The sequence below is a fragment of the Oncorhynchus keta genome, chromosome 4 (genome assembly GCF_023373465.1).
Source record: "Oncorhynchus keta strain PuntledgeMale-10-30-2019 chromosome 4, Oket_V2, whole genome shotgun sequence".
NCBI classification, from domain to species: domain Eukaryota; kingdom Metazoa; phylum Chordata; class Actinopteri; order Salmoniformes; family Salmonidae; genus Oncorhynchus; species Oncorhynchus keta.
In genome coordinates this window covers 37,433,245-37,458,504 of record NC_068424.1, presented here as the reverse complement: position 1 = coordinate 37,458,504, position 25,260 = coordinate 37,433,245, and the positions used below count along the sequence as shown (strand labels likewise).

Genomic DNA, 25,260 nt, shown 5'->3' with positions numbered 1-25,260 from the left:
CCTGTTTATGCTAGCTAAATGCAAGTATAACAACCAGACAAACAAACAACAAAACAAGCCGGAAGATGATAGCAGGTATAAAATAGATCAATCCTCCCTGATAAATATTTCATTAGAGGCTGAGTCATAAATCCCATTTAGTATTATGTATGTGCAATGTCACTCATGAATCATTAACTTCCCTTGTCTTCACATGCAGGGCAGTCAACACATCACAACACACTTTTTAATTCCATTCATGTGCGTTGCAGTGATTTTCATAAACAACAACAGAGGAATGCAAAGGAAGTAGGGTATTTTCTGACTGCAGATCAGTGAAGCCATTGTGTATAGTAAATGGCTCAGTGGTTGAGGGCCAGTCCAATAGCTCTGTTTGGAGCTACAGTGTGGGGGTGATTTTCACAGGGTCATCTCAGCCATTGATTGACTGACAGCTCGATTAAGTTCTACCCATCATGGGGATGTCCAACTAGCATTAGGCCTCCATCTCCCCCCATGACATCACCGGTCAATTGAGCATGGAACACAATGAGGGACCATCAGCATCATCTACGTCCCGGGAGAGTGCCGCATTGAATTTGGTGGCCTCACTGCGGAGATAGAGAAGAGGATGCTCACTTTATTGTCCTCCATCAGTCACACTGTTCAGTGTCCTTGGCTCTCTCACTGCTCTGCCCCCCACACTGCTCTCTCACAGTGATTTGGTGTCGGTCTGAGACTGACTCCCTTTATAGTACACTACTATTGACCACGACCCATAGGTCTCTGGTCAAAAGTAGTGCGTTGTATCAGGAATAGTGTGCCATTTGGGAAGCAGCCAAGCCAGCTAGTAGCCTAACAGAAGTTCTGCCTATCTTTCCACACTGCAGCGAGCTGAGGCTATAGTAGTGGAGTGACTTCTCACACTACATACCTGGCACACTAATAGGACAGGGTTTAGCCCCGAGATGAGCCCTGGCACACAGCTCTAATCTATTACACCCCCACATCCACACGCCTCCAGGCCACCAGAGAGAAACCTCAACTCCATACTGAGTGGCTATTAGCCCTCTTTATTTACCTTTTTCAAGCTCTTTCTCTTCCTCTCTCTTTTTTCATAGTATTATTTCTATATACCCCTCTCTCTCTCTATTTGACTTTCTTTTCCCTCTCTTTGATACAAAAAACTAAAACGCCACACACACACACACACACACACACACACTTTCAAAGCGTGATGAAGGTGTTGTTCTGCGTTGGGCCACCTGTTAATCCTGCTGATCTGTGGCATCTTCTTTGCCTTCCTCCATGGGTGCCTTGCACACCAGGGCCCAAAATAACTCCACTAACCTCCTGGTATAATATCCAGCTCAAACCAAAGATGTTTGTTGTAAGACTGTTCTCTCCATTTCAGCACGGTATGTGCTCTATCTGATAGCTTTACACTGTATCCAGACAGGAAGACTGCATTCAAATGAACAGAATAAATGCAAATGAGATTTTCATAACTTTGGGGTTTAGTTCGCTTTGTACTTTCAAAGGACTTTAATCTTCATTGAATAAATATTGAAACGCTCACTGGAAACCATTGATTCTTAAGTGCCCAATGGGTGGCACTGTGTCCACTTGTATCTAATACTTCCACTTACTTCAGCTTTTGTTTGACAAGCAGAAATCCAGGCTCAAACTTTTCACTACTCCACTGAAGACGTTGCAGCTGTCTTTGCACTTAGCTCTCCTCAAACATCATCTGACCATTACCGTATTCAGAGTCCAGTAATAACTCATCAGGACCAAAGGAGCGGTAATGGTTTAGAGGCTCTCCAATGATTTAATGTTCATACAGCCCACTAATGGCATTTGTGATAGAGAAATGAGACTGCTGACAGTGTCTGGCTTTGGCAAAATTAAGTGTTAAATTGATGACTACAGACCGGGTTGAAAAGGTCCACTAGACTAGCTAAACACTGACAATAGTTCTGACTTTGAAAAGTAAAATTGTTAGAGAGGCCAAGTTGGGGAGGAAAAATTAGCGTTTGTCCTTCAATACTGCTGTATGACGGTTCATTTTGCTTTGTGTTTTGCGATTGGAAATTGTGTTCCTTTTTTAAAATTGCATTGTAGCTTAATGCATCTCTCTTTGGTGACATAATGTTATTGTTATAGTGTACATTTGGAATATGTGATAATATTAAAGGAGATAAAATAGCACCTCACATTTATTTGTGACCATGGACCCTGTACCGTATTTATCTGCTCCAAATATAAATCATATGCAGTGCCTTTTAAAAGTATTCATCCCCCTTGGCTTTTTTCCTATTTTTTTCCATTACAAACTGTAATTTAAATGGAATTTTATTTGGAGTTCACATAATGGACATACACAAAATAGTTCAAATTGGAGAAGTGAAATGAAAAGAATAACGTGTTTTTTAAAAATGTGAAAGTGGTGCGTGCATATGTATTCACCTCACCCCCTTTGCTATCAAACCCCAAAATAAGATCTGGTGCAACCAATTACCTTTAGAAGTTACATCATTTGTTAAATAAAGTCCACCTGTGTGCAATCTAAGTCTCACATGATCTGTCACATGATCTCAGCATATATACACCTGTTTTGAAAGCACCCAGAGTCTGCAACACCAATAAGCAAGGGGCACCACCAAGCAAGCGGCACCATGAAGACCAAGGAGCTCTCCAAACAGGTCATGGACAAAGTTGTGGAGAAGTACAGATTAGGGTTGGGTTCTAAAAAATATCAGAAACTTTGAACATCCAAAGGAGCACAAATAAATCCATGATTAAAAAAATTGAAAGAAAATGGCACCACAACAAACCTGCCAAGAGAGGGTCGCCCACCAAAACTTACAGACCGGGCAAGGAGGGCATTAATCAGAGAGGCAACAAAGAGACCAAATATCTCTGATCTCTGAAGGAGCTGCAAAACTCTGTCCATAGGACCACTTTAAGCCATACACTCCATAGAGCTTGGCTTACGGAAGAGTGGCCAGAAAAAAAGCCATTGCTTCAAGATAAAATGAGCAAACACATTTGGTGTTCGCCAAATGGTATGTGGCAGACTCCCCAAACATATGGAAGAAGGTACTCTGGTCAGATGAGACTAAAATTGAGCTTTTTGGCCATCAAGGGAACCGCTACGTCTGGCGCAAACCCAACACCTCTCATCACCCCGAGAACAGCATCTCCACAGTGAAGCATGGTGGTGGCAGCATCATGCTGTTGAGATAGTTTTCATCGTCAGAGACTGGAAAATTGGTCAGAATTGAAGGAACGATGGACGGCGCTAAGTACATAGAAATTCTTGAGGGAAACCTGTTTCAGTCTTCCAGAGATTTGAGACTGGTACGGAGGTTCACATTCCAGCAGGACATTGGCCATAAGCATAATGTTAAAGCAACAAACTTGGTTTAAGGGGAAACATTTAAATGTCTTGGAATGGCCTAGTCAAAGCCCAGACCTCAATCCAATTGAGAATCTGTGGTATGACCTAAAGATTGTTGTACAACAGCGGAACCCATCCAACTTGAAGAAGCTGGAGATGTTTTGCCTTGTAGAATGGGAAAAAATCCCAGAGGCTAGATGTGCCAAGCTTATAGTGACATACCCCAAGAGACTTGCAGCTGTAATGCATGCAAAAGGTTGCTCTACAAAGTATTGACTTTGGGGGGGGGTGAATAGTTATGCACACTCAAGTTCAGTTTTTCTGTCTTATTTCTTATTTGTTTCACAATAAAAAATATTTTGAATTTTCAAAGTAGTAGGCACGTTGTGTAAATCAAATAATACAAACCACCCAAACATCTATTTTAATTCCAGGTTGTAAGGCAACAAAATAGGAAAACTGCCAAGGGGGTGAATACTGTCGAAAGCCACTGTACAGTATATCCACATTTCTTTTCATTGAACTTTACTAGCTTGGTATTCGTCTCATCATGCTGTACTTCTGGTTGGCATGCGGGATAAAGTCTTTCTAAATGAGAGACAAAATGAATCCTGTACAGTATTTAAATGGATCCCCTGGACAGGAGCCAACAAGGGTTATGCCAAACATTTTGCCACTAAACAATATCATTACTTTAGGCTTAGTACATATCAGCAGCCCAGTCATTTTTTAAAGGAATATTTTAGAGGAAGTGACTAAGCAGACAAATCCACCACAAACACATTTTTTCTGACTAAAAGCCTCTTACAAGCACAAGCCCCGGATCTACTGTATGGGCAATTAGTTATCTCCCTCTGTTGTTCATTCTCAGTTTGGGCAAGTGTGTAACTCTGTTTGTATATGTGTGTGCGCGTGTGTCATTGCATGTGTGTGATTGTGCTCATGCATATTCAGGCAAGTGTGTGTGTCTCTCAGCATGTGAATGTGCATGCCTCCCTTGGTAGGACTGAGGATTCTTCTACAGTGACCTCTGTCTATTGTCTCTGGTAATCTTTTCTTCTGCAAAGGGGATGACTAACCCCCAATGTGTACGTCCCCACCCTCCAAGCCTTGCTCTGCATGTTTCTGTATGGGCAGACTAGGCACCAGATGATTATCCCCTGAAGCCATTACCATGCCTGATCCTCTTATCGGCAACAAACCTGAGTAGGGGTCTGCCAAACTGTGCAGAGCTGCTGCTGCTTCCCCCTGCCCTCTCCTCCTCTCACCACTGATGCTCAACGCAGGGGCGAGGAGAGAAGACAGAGATCAAGATAGAGGGATAAAGAGAAAGAGAGAGGGAGTAGATAGAGAGAGCAAGGGAGAGAGAGGAAGAGATTCAAATAGGGGCCTGTTTGCACACACCACTCTAGAGACGGGCAGCGATCCATTCTAAGGCTGTCTGTAGGCGGCTCAGCATTCTGAGAACACGGTCGAGAACTCATAATGACTCCATCTCAAACCTCCTATCTTTCCCCTTTTCACACCCATCTACTCATACCCCACTGCGTCCTAGACATGGGTCGAAGAACATGTTGTTTAGAAAACTACGCTGTGGGGGATCCAGTGTGAGTGGCTCAACGATCTTCCCCATGGACAAAGGCTTTGTGCAGTCACCTCCCAGCGAGGGGAATACATCACACTGTTCCATTGTTGTGATGGCACCATATCAAACACAGGAGGTAAAAAACAATAAAGGAGCGAAAGGATTGAAAGGCATCCCTGGCCCATCCATCTGCAGTATTTACAATGTAAACAAATACATGTCCTCATTTACATCATAATCATAATCTGGGCCTGTCTTCTTTTCTAATCTTTTCTGTTCACAACTGGAGAAGGTCAGATTTGCTGATCTATAGCTATGATCCACTCGGAAGCAGATCATATGTTTAAACACACACAAACGTACATACATACAAGCACACAAGCATAAGCGCAGCCAAGCACACATGGCACAGAATCCAAATATGTATTCTCTACAACCATATTTTCCTGCATAGTTCTAAGGATAAACGGAGTATATTTCATATACATTTGTATATGTGGGAGGATGGACGATCATATTCATATTCAGAAGAACAGAAGAACCAATTAATGATACCATTTTGTCATGTCTGCACCGGTTTAGCTACTTTTATGCTTTTGAACTTGATTCAAAAATATGTATTTTCCACACTAATAAGTTTTGAACACAACTTTTTGGATATTTTGTCCTTCAAACTATTGGCCTCAAAAGGTGCATTTTCACATTTATACATACACAACCACTATTGTGCTACAAGGGAAATGCCTCTGAAATACTACAACAGGAGAGCTTCTGTGAAAATGCACAGTGCTCACATAAGAGCTTTGCCTGAAAATGGAGCAACTGCACATGTTAGTTCTTGAAAGCACCTGGTTGGGTGGCGTTGACTAATCTTGTTATATTTAACTCTGACACAAAGGTAGAAGATTTATGTAATTATTCTCTCTTTCGCTCATTCGTGCATCATACGTCTTTTTTAATCAAGGGAGGGAAACCATCTTTCCAGGAAAAACCTAAATAATCTATCTGAGCCATTAATATCCAACAGCCGAGACTATCTTGAAAAGTAATGGATGCATCCCTATGTGACACCCTACTCCCCATAGGGCTCTGCTTAAAAGTAGTGCGATGTGTACGGAATAGAGTGACATTTGGAACTCAGCCAATGTCTCCTTCTGACATTCATCTTTTTCTCCTTTGCGTTTTGAAGATATCCTCAAACATGTCGACGTTGTATTATGCAAAGTTATCTTTTCTCTGGCAGTTTTACTCTGTTTCCCGTGTTATACCACTCACCGCGCTGCCAACAAATAGCATTTAAAATCACTACTGGGGTTTCAACTGCCTCAAACACCACCACCTAAAACTTGCCAGAGGGGAACTCAAGAGTACTGTGCGTAAGGGAATGGATGTGAGTCAGTGTGAGTTGGAAGTGGGAACATGTGCAGAAATTGATGGCTCTAAGCAAGTTCTTGTTTGTTTTGACGGGGGCTAATATAAGCCTCGTCAATGTGTATAAAAGTAAAATTAGGTTCAGTATCCAAAAGGTATTTGCCTATTCTGGCAGGTCAACATGCCTTGAGCATATTTATCCATTTTGCAAAGTGACCATATGACATTTTGAATGAATCTTTCAATGGCAGGTTGAGAATATTTACAGCAGTGGCACTTAAGATTTAATCTCAGAGCAACTGTCCGTACAACAACAAAACAATAAACTACCAGCAAATACTATAAAAATGAATCTGTGAATCTGTTTCTCCAATGGCACCATATCCCCTATAGAATACACTATTTTTAATCAGGGCCCATAGGGCTCTGGTTAAAATGTTTGTAATATATAAGGATTAGGGAGCCATTTCAGACAGAACAGGCTACACATTAGTCTGTAAAAAAAAATGTTTTTTTAAATCTAGTCATATAGGTTCCATTTACCAATACAGACTAATGGGCATATACGTTTTAGATTTAATTCACAGCAATGACAAAACAACTTTACAATAATAGTACTATATGAACAGCCAAACACCTGGTACCATTTCTACAAAGCTTGAAATGACTAGTCAGCAGTATTGCTGACCTCATGAAAACATATGGGACCCTTAATCCATGATATTGTCCTTAACAATGTCCTAATAAAAGGCATTATGTGGGTAGACTGTATAGCCAATCCCCTAGAGCAGGGCTCTTACAACCCTCTTCCTGGAGATATATCGTCCTGTAGGTTTTCACTTTGACCCTTATCTAGCCCATTTGATTCTAATAATTAGCAGATTGATATGCTTCACCAGGTTAGTTACAACTGGGGTTGGAGCGAAAACCTATAGGATAGCTCTCCACGAACAGGGTTGGAGACCCATGCCCGAGAGGACTGAATACTAAAAAGCTTATGCAACTGAAGCAGTGGAGGCTGGTGAGGGGAGGACAGCTCATAATAATATCTGAAATGGAATGAATGGTACGATATCAATATGGACAATTGTCACGCCCTGACCTGAGTATTCTTTGTTTTCTTTATTGTTTGGTTAGGTCAGGGTGTGACATGGGTGATATGTGTTTTTTGAACTGTCTAGGAGTTTTTGTAGGTTTATGGGGTTGTTTACCATCTAGGTGTTTATATATGTCTATGGTTGCCTAGATTGGTTCTCAATTAGAGTCAGGTGTTTATTGTTGTCTCTGATTGGGAACCATATTTAGGCAGCCATCTTCTTTGGGTATTTCGTGGGTTATTGTCTATGTCTAGTTGCCTGTGTCTGCACTTTTGTATGAAAGCTTCACGGTCATTTTGTTATTTAGTATAGTTGGTTTAGTGTCTATCTTTATTAAAAGTATAATGTATTCACATCACGCTGCGCCTTGGTCTTCTCACTACGACGAACGTGACAACAATTGTGTGTATGACATTGTTGCAATCATTCCGTTCCAGCCATTACTACTGTGAGAGCCCATACTCCAATATAAAGTGCATCCAGATACCACGTGACTGATGAAGACGCTTACCCTTTTGAGAATAATGATTCCTTCCTGATTGTGTTCACTGGTGAGGATGTCAAACATGTTGTCGCCGTCTCCCGGTACGACGTTGTACTCTACTTCTGCGTTCTTCCCGATGTCCAAGTCATGAGCTTTGATCCTTCCCACAGCAAAACCCACTGCAGAGGACTCAGGGACTCTCAGGTGAAAGAAACCTTACAGACAAAAACAAATAAATAGATTAATCTAGTCTAGTTCATTTTCAACTTCTGGCATTGTATTGGGCTTTTCTTCAGTGTGTCCCGAAAGGGTTTGGAAGTGAGCAACAGGGCAACTGCATATGCTAATTGGCATTGTCATTATTTGTGCAATGCAGCAAGAGAGAGTGAGAGAAAGAGAGAGAGACAGAAAGATAGAGAGAAAGATTAAGAGAAATTTAGAAAGAGAGGTACCATCGATAGAGAGATAGGTACTGGAGAGAGAGAGAGAGAGAGATAAAGAGAGAGAGAGAGAGAGAGATAAGAGAGAGAGAGAGAGAGAGAGAGAGAGAGAGAGAAAGAGAGATAAAAGAGAGAGAGAGATAAAGAGAGAGAGAGAGAAGAGAAGAGAGAGAGAGAGAGAAGGAGAGAGAGAGAGAGAGAGAGAGAGAGAGAGTAAGATACAGAGAGAGAGAGTAGAACGACTGAGACAGCAGCAGTATCAAATATAAAAACACACAAGTAGAAATAAGAACACGAGAAAGTAAGAAGCTATATACAGGGTAAGTTCCAACATCATATTCAGAATGTGCAGGGATACTAGAGTGAAAGAGGTAAATACTGTGCATTCAGGAAAATATTCAGATCCCTTGACTTAAAAATATACAGTGGCTTGCGAAAGTATTCACCCCCTTGACATTTTTCCTATTTTGTTGCCTTATTACTTGGGGGTTTGTAATCATTTGATTTACACAACATACCTACCACGTTGAAGATGCAAAATATTTTTTCTTGTGAAACAAAAAAACAGAACTTGAGCGTGCATAACTATTCACCCCCCCCCAAACTCAACTTTTGCAGCAATTACAGCTGCAAGTCTCTTGGGGTATGTGTCTATAAGCTTGGCACATCTAGTCATTGGGATTTTTGCCCATTCTCCAAGGAAAAACTGCTCCAGCTACTTCAAGTTGCATGGGTTCCACTGGTGTACGGCAATCTTTAAGTCATGTCATAGATTCTCAATTGGATTGAGGTCTGGGCTTTGACTAGGCCATTCCAAGACATTTCAATGTTTCCCCTTAAAACTTTTTAGTGACGGGGCAGTATTCGGAAATTTGGATGAATGACGTGCCCAAAGTAAACTGCCTGTTACTCAGGCCCAGAAGCTAGGATATGCATGTAATACTCAGGCCCAGAAGCTAGGATATGCAGGATATGCAAAACTGTTAAAATCATGTCTGTGAGTATAACAGAACTGATATGGCAGGCGAAAACCTGAAGAAAATCCACCCAGGAAGTGGGATTTTTTAAATTGAATGCCTATTGAGTATCTAATGGGATAGGATGCAGATTGCAGTTCCTATAGCTTCCACTAGATGTCAACAGTCTTTAGACATTGTTTCAGGCTTGTTTTCTGAAAAATGAAGAAAAATTTGACCTTTGTATCAGGGGACTGGGGAAGCATGCAGTGCTGGTTTGCGCCCGTGACTGCGTGCACACCCTTCAATCTTTTTCCTTTCTATTGAATACACTATTGTCCTGTTATTTAGACAAATGACAACCTGAGTATTAATAATAAACATTGTTTGACATGTTTCAACGAACTTTACCGGTACTATTAGGGTGTATTCGTCTGCATGTTTTTTGACGCCTTTGAGCCAGTGGACTACTGAACAAAACGCGCCAACAAAACAGAGATTTTGGGATATAAAGAGGGACTTTTTCGATCAAAACTAACATTTATTATGTAGCTGGGACTCTTGTGACTGTAACGGTAAGTGATTAATTTGATCGCTTTTTTTGACTTTCGTGACTCCTCTACTTGGTTGGAAAATGTTTGTATGCTTTTGTAAGCAAGCGCTGTCCTCAGATAATCGCATGGTATGGCTTTCACCGTAAAGCCTCCTTGAAATCTGACAGAGTGGCTGGATTAACAAGAAGTTCATCTTTAAGCCGATGTACAACACTTGTATTTTTATGAATGTTTATTTTTTACTATTTCTCTATTTTGAATTTGGCGTTCTGCAATTTCACCGGAAGTTGTCGAGGTGGTTCGCTAGTGGAACGCCTGCACCAGAGAGGTTAAACCACTCAAGTTTTGCTTCAGCAGAATGCTTAGGGTCATTGTCCTGCTGGAAGTTGAACCCCCGTCCCAGTCTTTAATCTCTTGAAGACTGAAACAAGTTTCCCTCAAGAATTTCCATGTATTTAGTGTCATCCATCATTCCTTAAATTCTGACAAGTTTCCCAGTCCCTGTCGATGAAAAGCATCCCCACAGCACGATGCTGCCACCACCATGCTTCACTGTGGGGGATGCTGTTCTCGGGGTGATGATGGGTGTTGGGTTTGCTCCGGACATAGCATTTTCCTTGATGGCCAAAAAGCTCAATTTTAGTCTCACTTGACCAGAGTACATTCTTCCATATGCATTTTGGCAAACACCAAACATGTTTGCTTATTTTTCTGGCCACTCTTCCGTAAAGCCCAGATCTGTGGAGTGTATGGCTTAATAAAGTGGACCTATGGAAATAACCTCAGTCTCTGCTATGAAGCTTTGTAGCTCTTTCAGGGTTATCTTTGGTCTCTTTGTTGCCTCTGATTAATGCCCTCCTTTCCTGGTCTGTGAGTTTTTAATGGGCGGCCATCTCTTGGCAGGTTTGTTGTGGTTCCATATTCTTACATAAAAACAAATGGATTTGTGCTCTGTGGAATGTTCAACGTTTCTGATATTTATTTATAACCCAACCCTAATCTGTACTTCACAACTTTGTCCCTGACCTGTTTGGAGAGCTCCTTGGTCTTCATGGTGCCGCTTGCATGATGGTGCCCCTTGCTTAGTGGTGTTACAGACTCTGGGGCCTTTCAGAACAGGGGTATATATACTGAAACCATTGACAGATCATGTGACACTTAGATTGCACACAGGTAGACTTTATGTAACTAATTATGTGACTTCTGAAGGTAATTGGTTGCACCAGATCTTATTTAGGAGCGTCAAAGCAAAGGGGGTGAATGCATATGCACACAAAACTTTCCGTTGAATTTATTTATTTTTGGCATTGTATTGTTTTTGATTAGCAATTTACACACAATACCCCATAATGACAAAGCAAAATCTGTTTATTTAGAAAGTATTCAGACCCTTTACTTAGTACTTTCTTGAAGAAGTTTTGGAAGGGATTACAGCCTTGAGTATTCTTGGGTAAGACGCTAAATGCTTGGCACACCTGTATTTGGGGGATTTCTCCCATTATTATCTGCAGATCCTCTCATGCTCTGTCAGGTTGGATGGGGAGCGCTGTAGCTAATTTCAGGTCCTCTCCAGAGATGTTCGATCAGGTTCAAGTCTGGGCACTGGCTGGGACGCTCAATAACATTCAGAGACTTGTGCCGAAGCTACTCCTGCATTGTCTTGGTCATGTTCTTAGGGTTGTTGTCCTTTAGGAAGGTGAGCCTTCACCCCAGTCTGAGCGCTCTGGAGCAGGTCATCAAGGATCTCTCTATACTTAGCCCTGTTCATCTTTCCTTCGATCCTGACTTGTCTCCAAGTCCCTGCTGCTGAAAAACATCCCCACAGCATGATGCAGCACCCACCATGCTTCACCAAAGTGATTGTGCCAGGTTTCCCCCAGTCCTTTAGATGAAATTCCCCCGAGCGGGCTGTCATATGCCTTTTAAAATCCAAGCAGACTTCCGTCTGGCCACTTTACCATGTATGCCTGATCAGTGGAGTGCTGTAGAGATGGTTGTAATCTGAAAGGTTCTCCCATCTCCACAGAGGAACTCGGGAGCTCTGTCAGAGTGACCATGGGGTTCTTGGTCACCTCCCTGACGAAGGCCCTTCTCAATCGATGGCTCAGTTTAGCTCTGCGGCCAGCACTAGGAAGAGTCGTGATGGTTCCAAACTTCTTCCATTTAAGAATGATGGAGACCACCATGTTGTTGGGGACCTTCAATGCTGCAGAATTGTTTTGGTATCGTTCCCCAGATATGTGTATCGACACAATCCTGTCCCGGAGCTCTACGGATAATTCCTTCTACCTCATGGCCTTATATAGACAGATGCAGTTGAAGTCGGAAGTTTACATACACCTTAGCCAAATACATTTAAACTCAGTTTTTCACAATTCCTGACATTTAATCCGAGTAACAATTCCCTGTCTTAGGTCTGTTAGGAAGACCACTTTATTTTAAGATTTGAAATGTCAGAATAATCGCAGAGAAAATGATTTATTTCAGCTTTCATTTCTTTCATCACATCCCAGTGGGTCAGATGTTTACATACACTCAATTAGTATATGGTAGCATTGCCTTTAAATTGTTTAACATGGGTCAAACATTTCAGGTAGCCTTCCACAAGCTTCCCACAATAAGTTTGGTGAATTTTGGCACATTTACTCCTGACAGAGCTAGTGTAACGGAGTCAGGTTTGTAGGCCTCCTTACTCGCCCACACATTTTCTATAGGATTGAGGTCAGGGCTTTGTGATGGCCACTTTCCTCCGAATATAACGATGGTCATTAATGGCCACATGGGGACAAAGATCGTACTTTTTGGAGAAATGTCCTCTTGTCTGATGAAACAAAAATAGAACTGTTTGGCCATAATGACCATCATTATGTTTAGAGGAAAAAGGGGGAGGCTTGCAAGCCAAAGAACACCATCCCAACCGTGAAGCACACGAGTGGCAGCATCATGTTGTGGTGGTGCTTTGCTGCAGGAGGGACTGGTGCACACACAAAATAAATGGCATCATGAGGCAGGAACATTATGTGGATATATTGAAGCAACATCTCAAGACATCAGTCAGGAAGTTAAAGCTTGGTCGCAAATGGGTCTTCCAAATGGACAATGACTCCAAGCATTCTTCCAATGTTCTGCAAAAATTGCTTAAGGACAACAAAGTCAAGGTATTGGAGAAGCCATCACAAAGTCCTGACCTCATTTCTATAGAAAATGTGTGGGTAGAACTGAAAAAGCATGTGCGAGCAAGGAGGCCTTACATACCTGATTCAGTTACACCAGCTCTGTCAGAAGGAATGGGCCAACATTCACCCATCTTATTGTGGGAAGCATGTGGAAGGCTACCTGAAACCTTTGACCCATGTTAAACGATTTAAAGGAAATGCTACCAAATACTAATTGAGTGTATGTAAACTTCTGACCCACTGGGAATGGGATGAAAGAAATAAAAGCTGAAATAAATCATTCCCTGCACTATTATTCTGACATTTCACGTTAAAATAAAGTGTTGATCCTAACTGACCTAAGATAGGGAATTGTTACTAGGATTAAATGTCAGGAATTATGAAAAACTGAGTTTAAATGTATTTGGCTAAGGTCTATGTAAACTTCTGACTTCAACGGTATGTATGTATGTATGTATGTATGTATGTATGTATGTATGTATGTATGTATGTATGTATGTATGTATGTATGTATGTATGTATGTATGTATGCTTATAGGCTTTATTCATAAATATCCATTTTTTTACTTGTTGAATTGATCCATCTTGTTCAAACATGCAGACTTTAGATTTTCATGGATCAATAAATAAATAAACGTCACGACTTGGTCTTAGTATTTTGTGTTTTCTTTCTTTATTTGGTCAGGCCAGGGTGTGACATGGGTTATTGTGGTGTGTTTTTGTCTAAGGGGTTTTGTGGGGTGTCTACGTAGTCTATGGCTGCCTGAGGCGGTTCTCAATCAGAGTCAGGTGATTATCGTTTTCTCTGATTGGGAACCATATTTAGGCAGCCATATTCTGTGAGTGTTTCGTGGGTGATTGTTCCTGTCTTTGTGTTTGCACCAGATAGGGCTGTTTCGGTTTTCGTTATTTCATTTAGTTATTTTTGTAGTTTTTGTATGTATAGTTTTTCCTTCATTAAAATGAATCATCATGAATCATCATCACGCTGCATTTTGGTCCGATCCTTGTTCTACCTCTTCGTCAGAGGAGGAGATAGAAGAGAGCCGTTACAATAAAATACAAAATCTTCCACAATAACACAATCCGCATGTTTGGCCTGCCTCCAGTTTCTTACTTGTGCACTGATTAACTATTTAATTTAAATGACTTGTTTGGAATCTTAAAGTATATACTTAATTCCAGAAATGTTATTACAGGCATCAGCTCCCATGCTGACTCTGTCTTGAGTTAAATAACACTGCAACTGAAAATCGATATTTTCCCTTTAAATAATGAAGAACTAATTAATGGAAGGTACATTTCTAAGTATGTTTAATTGTATGTGGCAAGGTACTAAGCTATAAAATAAATGATATATAGTGAAAAAATATAAAGAACATAGACACATGTCCTTTGGGCATCAGCATTATAATCAATTATTCAATCATGATATGAAATGGCAATATTAAAACCGATATTATGAATATGAAACCGAAATGTAAAAATGTAAAGCAAACTTCATACACACCAACAGAATAACAACCCCCCTCGAGTGGTGTGTGCAAACAGGCCCCTATTTGAATCTCTTCCTCACTCTCTCTTACTTTTGGAGAACCTTGGTGGGTTGTCGTTGACGTCGCTGAGGGTGATGTTGATGGTGGTGGTTCCGGCCAGACCGCCCAGCTGACCTCCCATATCCTTGGCCTGGATAAGCACCTGGTACTGCTCCTTCACCTCGCGGTCCATGTTCGGCAAGGCCGTCCTTACTATACCTAACGGCAACATGGTATCATTAGAACATGTCAAAACGGCTGATATCTTTGCATTTTACTTGTATGTCACATAAGCTGTGCAGTCCAAATAGGGGATAGGTGGAGACATGATTAATAGAGATGGGACAAGTTGAGTGTTAAGGCGTTGCTGCTCGATGCCCCCTTTTTCTGCTAGAGGGTTCAAATGTACAAATGACCTGGGTAGTAGCACCCCCCTTAGAAAGAGGCTTCACTTAAAGGTGCATTAATGTACCTGAAGTCAAGGTGTGAATTAAGGGGGAGCCAGGTGGTGCTCGGCTCCCTTGAATGAGAGGTTAGCTCCCGAAATTAATCAAAAGTCAATCTTTGGGGGAGAGGGGGTGATTCTAAACATTGCTATTTTAAACATTCTCTATTTTCCTAAAATATAGTGGGAAATATGTTTTACGGTGGTAAATATTAAAATATAGCAAACACCCCCACCTCTCTGTCATGGTTCAACTATTTATTTCTATGTGGCGGCGCTATCCACACAGAGGTGCTGAATTTTGGCCTCAGCTGAGCTCCTTTATGCATAGATTTTCCTTCGTACTTCCTAATTTCCGTAATGTGTTTGCCATGCATCCTTGATAAAAATAGCTTATGCCTTTATTCCAATGCATTCGATTTATCTGTTGATTAATTATTGTTTGCTTTTGTCAGTCAGCTGTTTAGAGCGCTAATTGCTTTGTTTTTCAGGTGTTCTCCTTGCCATCCGTGGCCAGAAGTAGTTTAATCTGCTTTATTATTTTCTATCAATATTTGTTTTCTTTCCTGGATAACCTACAGCTTGACACCAATGCGCATCCAATCCATCCAAGAAGTAGGCTATATGTAAATACATTTTTTATTTATTTCACCTTTATTTAACCAGGTAGGCCAGTTGAGAACAAGTTCTCATTTACAACTGCGACCTGGCCAAGATAGTGTGTGCAAATGGCGTAAGGAGGTAAGGCAATAAATAGGCCATAGTGGCGAAGTAATTACAATTTAGCAAATTAACATAGATTTGCAGATGGTGACGTGCAAGTAGAGATACTGGTGTGCAAAAGAGCAAAAAAGTAAATAAAAACAATATGGGGATTAGGTAGATAGATTGGATGGGCAATTTAGAGATGGGCTGTGTACAGCTGCAGCGATCGGTTCGCTGCTCGGATAGCTGATGTTTAAAGTTATTGAGGGAGATATAAGTCTCCAACTTCGGTGATTTTTGCAATTCGTTCCAGTCATTGGCAGCAGAGAAATGGAAGGAAAGGCAGCCGAAGGAGGAATTGGCTTTGGGGGTGACCAGTGAAATAGATCTGCTGGAGCACGTGCTGTGGGTGGGTGCTGCTATGGTAACCAGTAAGCTGAGATAAGGCGGGGCTTTACCTAGCAAAGACTTGTAGATGACCTGGAGCCAGTGGGTCTGGCGACGAATATGTAGCAAGGGCTAGACAACGAGAGCATACAGGTCGCAGTGGTGGGTGGTGTATGGGGCGTTGGTGACATAAGAGATGGCACTGTGATAGACTGACTATAAGGTAACTCTTTCTGTTAAAAGAGGTTAACTTTCGGTTAGAAGCATTACATTTTGCAATGGCATAGGCCTACATTATTTTGGATTTGTGTGCCCATGAGAACTGTTTTCACAGCGAAATGTTTTACATAGGCATAGTCACACTTAGAGTGCATTTTTCAAGTTCTCAAAGATCCATGGTCCATACTGGGTTAAAATTAAATATTCAAATTAAATAGTTAAATGCTTAATAATTACAAATAACACTGTCGTAAACGTCATTAATTTATGTCACATGATCTGTGAAGACACCAAGCATGAACTTGTGAATATGGACAACTCATGAACTAGGGTGTGAAATATGTTTTGATTCAACTCATGTTCTGTATTATATTGAATGTAGGCTACCTGTTCTGCGTGTGTTCATGTGTGAAAAAATTGTCTCGGTTGAGAGGGTAGGCTACCCGGCAGTGGTGTAGGCCTAGTGGAGGGTAAATGCAAGTAAACGCTGTTAACCCACCTTTTTTGGAAAAAATGCATTTAAAGTATAGGGAGTATGACTTTTTTCACTTTAACCTGCAATCGGTGTTTACCCACCTATTTTGTTTACCACTACATATCTGGCTATTGGTAGGCCTATTTGAAGTTCATGGTAATACACATTGTAGCCTGGTCTAGTAAGTTCACCATGTGTGTTAGAGTGACCATCCTGTTTTTTTCCAGGACAGATTCAGACCCATTTCAGGTGTGCAGACTTTTCAGTCTACAAAAAAGGTGAATTCGTCAACAATCAACAACATCAATGAATGTAGGCCTTATCAATGGCAATCGCTGAATGTCATTATGCACATTCTCTGGTGTTTTGCAAACAGATGTCTATTTCCATTCATCAAATGGAGCAAGTGGACATGCAGTTTATTTTATGGAATAATTTTGGAGTGGACGAACATGCACAGGTAGCCTACTTTTGTGAAGTGATTTGTTTGGCTATCAGATTAAAATATATGACTGGTCGTGTTCATGACACATTAAAAGGTAATTAATTTTTATCTTTTAAATGATGTAAGTTCATGCACTCAATAGAACCCCCCCCAAATGTCATGGTGTAATTCACACTCTGATGAGATAGAAATACTGGAGACACTTGACATTCAATAGTGAACTGAGTGAGGCTTTGAGAGACCCTGAGATCAGAGCAAATATACACATTTATATACGTTTACTTTTCTCGTATTCCCCCATCAGTCACATGAAAAGGACAGATGTCACATTTGAACCTAAGATCCTGTGTTCTGCGTGTGCAACAATCAAAGGATTATGTTTTTTGACAATCTTTTCATGTTTAGGGAATTCACGCTCTAGCAGGGAGGGAGGATGCTGTGAAGTATATGGTGATTTAGGCATGTGATTCCTTCCCCCGCTTTTCTTTTCCCTCTCTCCTTCTTGCCTTCTTGTTTGTTCGGCTGCATTGATGTATGTTTGGCTGTAGAGGCAGGTTCAGCATGGCAAACATTTGTTTTAACTGTTTTTTCGCCATCAGGTTGGAAATACAGTCGCAGCGTGTGTTTTGTAATACTCTCCAGGGTGGAAAGGCATGATCTGTGATTCTCCCTATTCCCTTTCACCCTGTGATATCACATTGGAAATGGATAACGTGATACCCCCACCCGCTCTTCTTTCTTTTGCCCATTTTGAACTGTGTTACCTTTGTGGACATTGTGCTAAAGGTTCTAATTTTTTCAATGGTAATCTCTATTTGAGCATTAAAATATAATCTGCTCTATGTTGTATCAGTGTAAAGAATACCATCTATTGCATTTTATCCATGGTATAGTATATTTTTCGTTCCACGTGCAGAATACAGATACTGGAATGAGTTTTAGGTGTGCTTGCTGAAAGCACCAACTACTGAAATCCAACATACTTGCTGAACGCATTTAAGGGTCTACCGCTCTGGATCAGCCAAATGCATCATGGTATGAAGGCCAATGAGACGTCCCATGGTCCTTTGGAACAATGGACTCTGAACGGAAGAGCAGTCGTCATGACATGGGTGTCATACAAAGGATCTCCTTCAATCTAACAGGGTCAACAGCTTGACCTGGACATTTTTTTTTATAACCCATTGCATCATTTGCTCAGAGCTCAGATATAAAAAGGCAAGTGGCGTATGAGGAGAAAAAAGGAGAGTGGCAGTATTTGCTGTCGATCAGGAGTTTGAGAGAGCTGGTAGTAAACCATGAACCCTTCAGCCCGCCAGTTCCACACCATCATGCCTGCATTAACATTCTGAAGTGGCTCATGGGATTGCAGGGACACTGTCTCTCTTCACACTCCAGCTAACTTCCTCGGCAACCACGGCGATAGACACACACACCCAAAAACAGACTTTCACACCACATAACCACTTATCTGATTGAGTATCGCTGCAGGCCCTAAGGATTTCCAATATCGGGATAAGAATATGGCCATGTGAAACCGAGAGCAGAAATATGTCTAGGTTCACTCAGAAGACAAACAATGACTAACAATATCAGGGGATAAGAAAATGGCCATGTGAAACCGAGAGCAGAAATATGTCTATGTTCACTCAGAAGACAAAAAATGACCAATAATAATCGGTTTCCATCCTGTTCCAACTGAGGGCTGAGAGGAATCGAAAGGACGGAGGAGCTGTGTTTAACCTTTGACTGCTAAAGTAAAGTAAACATTTTCACAAAAAAAAACTACTTTCAATGAACCTGGCTGCATCCCATCACTCCAAACCTTGCTGCTATGAAACTCTCACTGTTTATAATGCCCCTCACCAAAACTATTTTAAAGCGAAAAGTCTAAGACCAGTAATAGCGATATATTTTTCTTGAGAATATTTTCCTTGTTCCACCCGGAGTGGGATAAAAACATCTCAGTAAACAAGTTCTTATGAAACAACAAAGAGAGAGCTTTTGGGAAAGAGAGCACTCCAGAGCAAAGTATTGGAAGAAGCACAAGTGCCATTCTTCAAAAGACTTGACCTGGCTCCCGGTCGTTTCAGTTTATGAAACCAATATGAATGTGGACCACATCAGTGTGCTGATTAAATCTGCCATTTTGGAGAAGGGGCGTTAAAAGCGGGAGATTCAAAAACTTTTTGGACAATAACAGATAGTTCAACCAAGAATCTTGAGGATACTGTTTTTCTCCAGTGACATACATACATTTTTTATTTCAATTGCTTTCAGATTAAAATACATAATACACATCTAAATTATAACACAGACAATTTGACTTTGACACATTAATAGAAGTACATACTGTATCGAACAGTAGACTACAGCAAATACATATGGGTTAGAGTGTTGTAGGGTTCTTGACAGTTAGCTGTCTATTATAAGACTGATGCTCGCTGGCCCCAGTTGGCTCCTGGACACGCATGATGGGCAGGGTCAAAGAGGTGCTGATCCCTTGACACTGGCATAGATCTAGACCCACTACCATTATGTTTGCAGTCACTACCACTACTATTGCACACCATAATTCCTTCAAGACAAGCAAGCACACACATTTTCTTCAGGGAAATGCCTTTTTCTAGTTTAAATTTACACTTTTACAGAGGACAAAGCTGTGAGCACTGCACACATTTAATTATATGACAATACTAGCTGCAGAATTTAACTGCTGCCATACACTAACCGGCCTAATCCCAATTTCCTAGTATTGAGGTATGTGAAAAGTAATTTGTAGGTGCTATTATAGATTGTTTTTCCTGCTTTTGCAAAGAAGTATAGCAATGATAGAGAACCTTATCAGTCCACAGTAAAGAAATGGAAGTTATAGCGTGTCACTGTTTCTAATCCATTGCCCTGTAATCAAATCAAGATATTTCGCTCATTTGTTTATTCGGATCGATAATGTGTAATTAAGTTGAAGACAACACCTTGTCCATACTAATGTTAAAAAGTTAGAATATCTGCCTGCCTATTACACTTTCACAGCTACAGAACTTGGCATTCTTCTTTTATGAAGTGTTGTGTCTTTAGTATCATTAAAGGTGAAGACTGTTATTTTATCTAATAAATTCTCTGTAATTATTATTGCATGATTAAACTAATCATACACCTGTAATTAACTAGGAAGTCGGGGAACCACAGAAAATCTACAGATTACAAAGTTATATTTTTCAGAATACAACTCCTCAGATATTTTAATATCTGATCAATTTGTGTTTTAATCATTAATTATTCTTTACGTTACGTCAGTCTCATTCCAAACGTTGTAAATGGTTGGTTATTTGCACGAACCCAGGCTAAACTATGAGTCATCCATACACCAATTGGCTTAATAATTTATTTACTAACTAACTAAATGATCACAGAAATGCATAGCAAACAAACATTAGGTATTGATTACTAACAATGATAGGGAAGATCCCTTAGTGGGCTGAACCGATATGACGGCTTGGTATACAAAGAAAAGGGGGTGTGGTCCGATAAAGGAGCGGGAAAGACAAAATGGATCACTACACACAGTGGAAAGTTATATTAATTGAAATGCTAATCCTTTGCACATGAACCCTCGCTCATTCGGGAGTAATTGCAATCAATATATTTATGCCCATATGTCGTTGTTGTCTTCTCTGATGGAATCGTTGGTCCGTCTGCTGGAGAGTCAGTTCATCAGAGAGACTTTGGTTATTCATGGTGGTAGCTCTATCGGCGGCTCCTGACAGTGTCTGTTGTAATGGATTCGTCAGGCGTCCAATGTTCTTAGAGTAGATGTTTCGGCGGTTGTCGGTATTCGCATCCCAGGTTTACATAACTGCAGACTAGTAATTAGTATCTAAGATTTGCTCTTATTCTGTAGGGATCGATAGTCTCAGAGTTTAACCATTTCCACCCGTGTAGCCAATGCGTCACGTGGTATGGTTTTCTAGTCTTGGTACCCAACCATTGCAACCACAGCTCACGCTGGGTGTTTGCTTCGCGTTAAGAGGATTTCCTCAGGAGGGTGTTTTATTCGTAACATGTCTGGACTCACGGGGGCCAATGACTTAGTTAAACTTTACAGGGAATACAATCGTCTCATTCTGAAGGTTAACGTCCCATTACATAATTTTACAAATAGTTTCACATTACTCATTCATTTCATACAATAATTAGATGCAAACCCCACAATTGAGAAATGTACACATTCAGAGATATAGTTATACGTGTTTCCTGTCCTCCATGAGGTCACCAAATGAGACCCACTCATCATACCATACCTTACGTATTCACGGAACCTTCCCACATTCTCACAACTGGACATATAGTTTAATTCTCTCATTTTGAGGATTTAGGAGTTCGGCCAAGTGAAATCACTTGTTCTCTCTCAGTATTCTCTCTTTCTGCATGGCCAGGGGGAGAGAGTCTCCGCCAGGAATTCACAACCTGAGATAAGAGAACCTGGGTGTAGGAGAGAGGGGGATGCCACGGTTTACACCCAGAAAGGGCCACGTCATTACATAAGTAAGCTATTGTCATTGTTTAGACAGACAGGTATCCCGCCTTTTTTGTTATTTCAAACAATCTATAAACATAACAGCATTCAACATTGACAAAAAGTACCAAATAAGATACATTTTTGACTGATGTTGCCCATCTTATTTACCAGTCTTGGGATCCACAGAGAAGTATGGCTGGCCATGGAGGATGCTGTAGACCACTCTGGCACTGTTTCCATAGGTAGGGTCATCTGCATCTGTGGCTGTCACCTGCATCACATAAGTCCCTGTGAAACAAACACATACATTTGCATCATACAGACGGAGTCATTTTGTACGTTTTTTTTCCCATACGGCTTAGCGGCTTGTGCCACCATGAATGCATCACAAATGGCATTCTATTCCCTAAAATGTGCACTAATTTTGACCAGGCCTCAGGCCAAAAGTAATGCCCTATGTAGGGAATAGGGAGCCATTTGGGACAGAGCCACAGAGGCTAAAGCGTGAGGATACGATAAAAGATAAATGTGCAATATTGGAACGTTGAATTATTAACTATGTGAAATATACATTTGCAGAACTATGCAAGTGGATGTTTAGCCAAAAGATGCTCATTCATTAGACATCGCAAGCATTAAGGAAACAAAGAGCCATTCACAGCAGGAATAGGAAACAAGATGGCAGCCATCCAAACTTCCTGCAGTACCAGGAACAGAGTTAATAACTGTAGCTTGAATCTAAAACAGCATTGCATTAATCCACTGACTCTACAGAAGCATGTATATCTACAATTCAATCAAATTGGAAATGATTCTATCTACAAGCTCAATTAAATCACTATTGTGGCTAAATGAGATATGTATTTTTTTGTCCATGTGTACAGGCTGGTACTGTACAGTATGCTAGGTGGACATCCAAGGGAAGCTACATCCACAAATGGCCATTGACACATGTTCATCTCTTAGTTGGTTTTAGCAAGGCTCCATTAGACAGGATTTGCGCTATGAGCAGATGATAACAATTGTATGAAAACATTAGGTGAGAGAGATTAGAGTGTTAATCCTTCCTAACAAAGCACTGCACCACGCACCCGGGTATAATGGAGCTGAGATGCTGGTCATTTACACTTTAACTACTATAGGTAGTTACTTTGTACTGGTTTATCAGCACGTATTGTATTAATGCTTTTGCTTGTGCTTTTTCGTGATACAATCCTTTTATAAACAGCTCCAGTTCCATAAAGCTTTTAAATACAAGTGCATTGTTTAAAATGGGTTAATAATAGCTAAACAAACTATACACCTGTCACGTCCTGATCTGTTTCACCTGTCCTTGTGCTCGTCTCCACCCCCTCCAGGTGTCGCTTGTTTTCCCATGAGTATTTATCCCTGTGTTTCCTGTCTCTCTGTGCCAGTTCGTCTTGTTTGTCAAGTCAACCAGGGTTTTTGTTTCTCAGCTGCTGCTTTCCCAGTCTCTCTTTTCTTGCCCTTCTGGTTTTGACCCTTGCCTTTCCTGACTCTGAGCCCACCTGTCTGAAACCCTGCCTGTCCTGACACAAGCCTGCATATCGCCTGGTACTGTTTGGACTCTGACCTGGTTTATGAACTCTCACCTGTACCCGACCTGCCTTCTTCCTACCCCTTTTGCCATAATAAATATCGGAGCTCAAACATCTGCCTCCTGTGTCTGCATTTGGGTCTCGCCTTGTGCCCTTATAACACCACTTTTAACTTGGCTCATTCCAGTTCCTTGAAAATAAAAATACAGTACTCATCAAAATTGGTCTTTTGAATCCACACCCATTTGCCCAAGGAAGGGTTCCACACACACTCTGCAGAATCATCTGAAAATAATACATCATTCCCAAAGCATACAGCCCTCCTGCTCAATCCCTCATTTAAAGGAAACAGTCTTTTCAACAGCAGGTCCTACATTCCTGCCCCACACACACACACACACACACACACACACACACACACACACACACACACACACACACACACACACACACACACACACACACACACACACACACACACACACACACACACACACACACACACTCTGCAGAATCATCTGAAAATAATCATCATTCCCAAAGCATACAGCCCTCCTGCTCAATCCCTCATTTAAACACACACAAACAGTCTTTTCAACAGCAGGTCCACACATTCCTGCCCCACACACACACACACACACACACACACACACACACACACATCCACCCATCCACACACACACACACACACACACACACACACACACACACACACACACACACACACACACACACACACACACACACACACACACACACACACACACACACACACACACACACACACACACACACACACACACACACACTGCCTTCCAGCTCTGTTTACCTACATGGAGTAGAAGACTGGGCCATGTTTTAGATCAACTTGAAAGGGACCATGGTGATTTGAAACATTACATTGTACACTGACTGTACCTTGCTCCATTCAGCATTTGGAGATATCTAATATGCTGTTCTCTTCACCAGGGCTCCATTGCTATTCAGAAGAAGAGGAGCCAATCTGAGTGAATTACCTTGAGCTCCCATCCCTGATGTAGAGAGCCTCGATCCGCAATGTACTCATACACTTTGGGCATAACTGGCTCGCTTGCTGAAAAGTCCAAATCTGCGGATCTGTTTTCTTCCCTCTTGTTCTACCTGTGGCTATTAACACTCCCTTTCTTATAATATATTTTTGTACTCTGTCTCGATCTAAAACTCTATGTGATAGTTTCTAAATTCTAAGAAATGCATCTATTTTGTTATGTCAAGATTGCAGGTAATTGAAGCATTTTGTGACATTATGTCTACATTCCAAATTGCACCCTATTCCTTACATAGTGCTGTACTTTTCTCTTGTCAAAAGTAGTGCACTATCAATCAATCAAATGTATTTATAAAGCCCTTTTTTACATCAGCTGATATCAGACAGTGCTATACAACAACCCAGCCTAAAACCCCAAACAGCAAGCAATGCAGATGTAGAAGCATGGGACCAACAAAGTATTTGGTGATATTTCTTCTTACCTACAGGTGACATCTCAGGGACACTGGCTGTGTATGGCCCTTCTAGAAACTTTGGCTCATTGTCGTTGATGTCCTGGACCTTGATTACAAACTCTGATTCGGGCTCCAGTGGCCTGTTGGTGTCGATATCGACAGCCTGCGCGCGGAGTGTGTAATAAGGCTTCACCTCCCTGTCAAGGCTTCTTAAGGCATGGATGTCCCCGGTCGTTGCGTCAATGGTGAAAATGGAGCCGGCCCCTTCTCCCATGAGCGTGTACTTCACCTCGCTCTCGCCCTTATCCAGATCAGTGTGCAGCTGCAAGACAAGAGGAAAAGGACAGGTTCAGTCCAAACAATGATACTGCTAATGATTCAATGAGACCACTGGGGGAGAACAGTTTCAAGTAAAGGCAGTTCATGAAGCTAGTCGATGGGACT

General features: G+C 41.2%; 1 protein-coding gene across 1 annotated transcript in view; it reads right to left on the bottom strand.

Annotated features, from left to right (window-relative positions):
• The window catches only part of LOC118374542 (cadherin-12-like), a 190,806-nt gene that overhangs the window by 45,387 nt on the left and 120,159 nt on the right, over positions 1 to 25,260 (bottom strand). Inside the window, exons 3-6 of the mRNA XM_035760976.2 lie at positions 24,844 to 25,138; positions 21,944 to 22,063; positions 14,632 to 14,799; positions 7,947 to 8,134 (exon numbers count right to left, since the gene is read on the bottom strand). Coding sequence (XP_035616869.1) covers positions 7,947 to 8,134; positions 14,632 to 14,799; positions 21,944 to 22,063; positions 24,844 to 25,138 — 771 coding nt within the window. The remainder of the gene's footprint in view (positions 1 to 7,946; positions 8,135 to 14,631; positions 14,800 to 21,943; positions 22,064 to 24,843; positions 25,139 to 25,260) is intronic.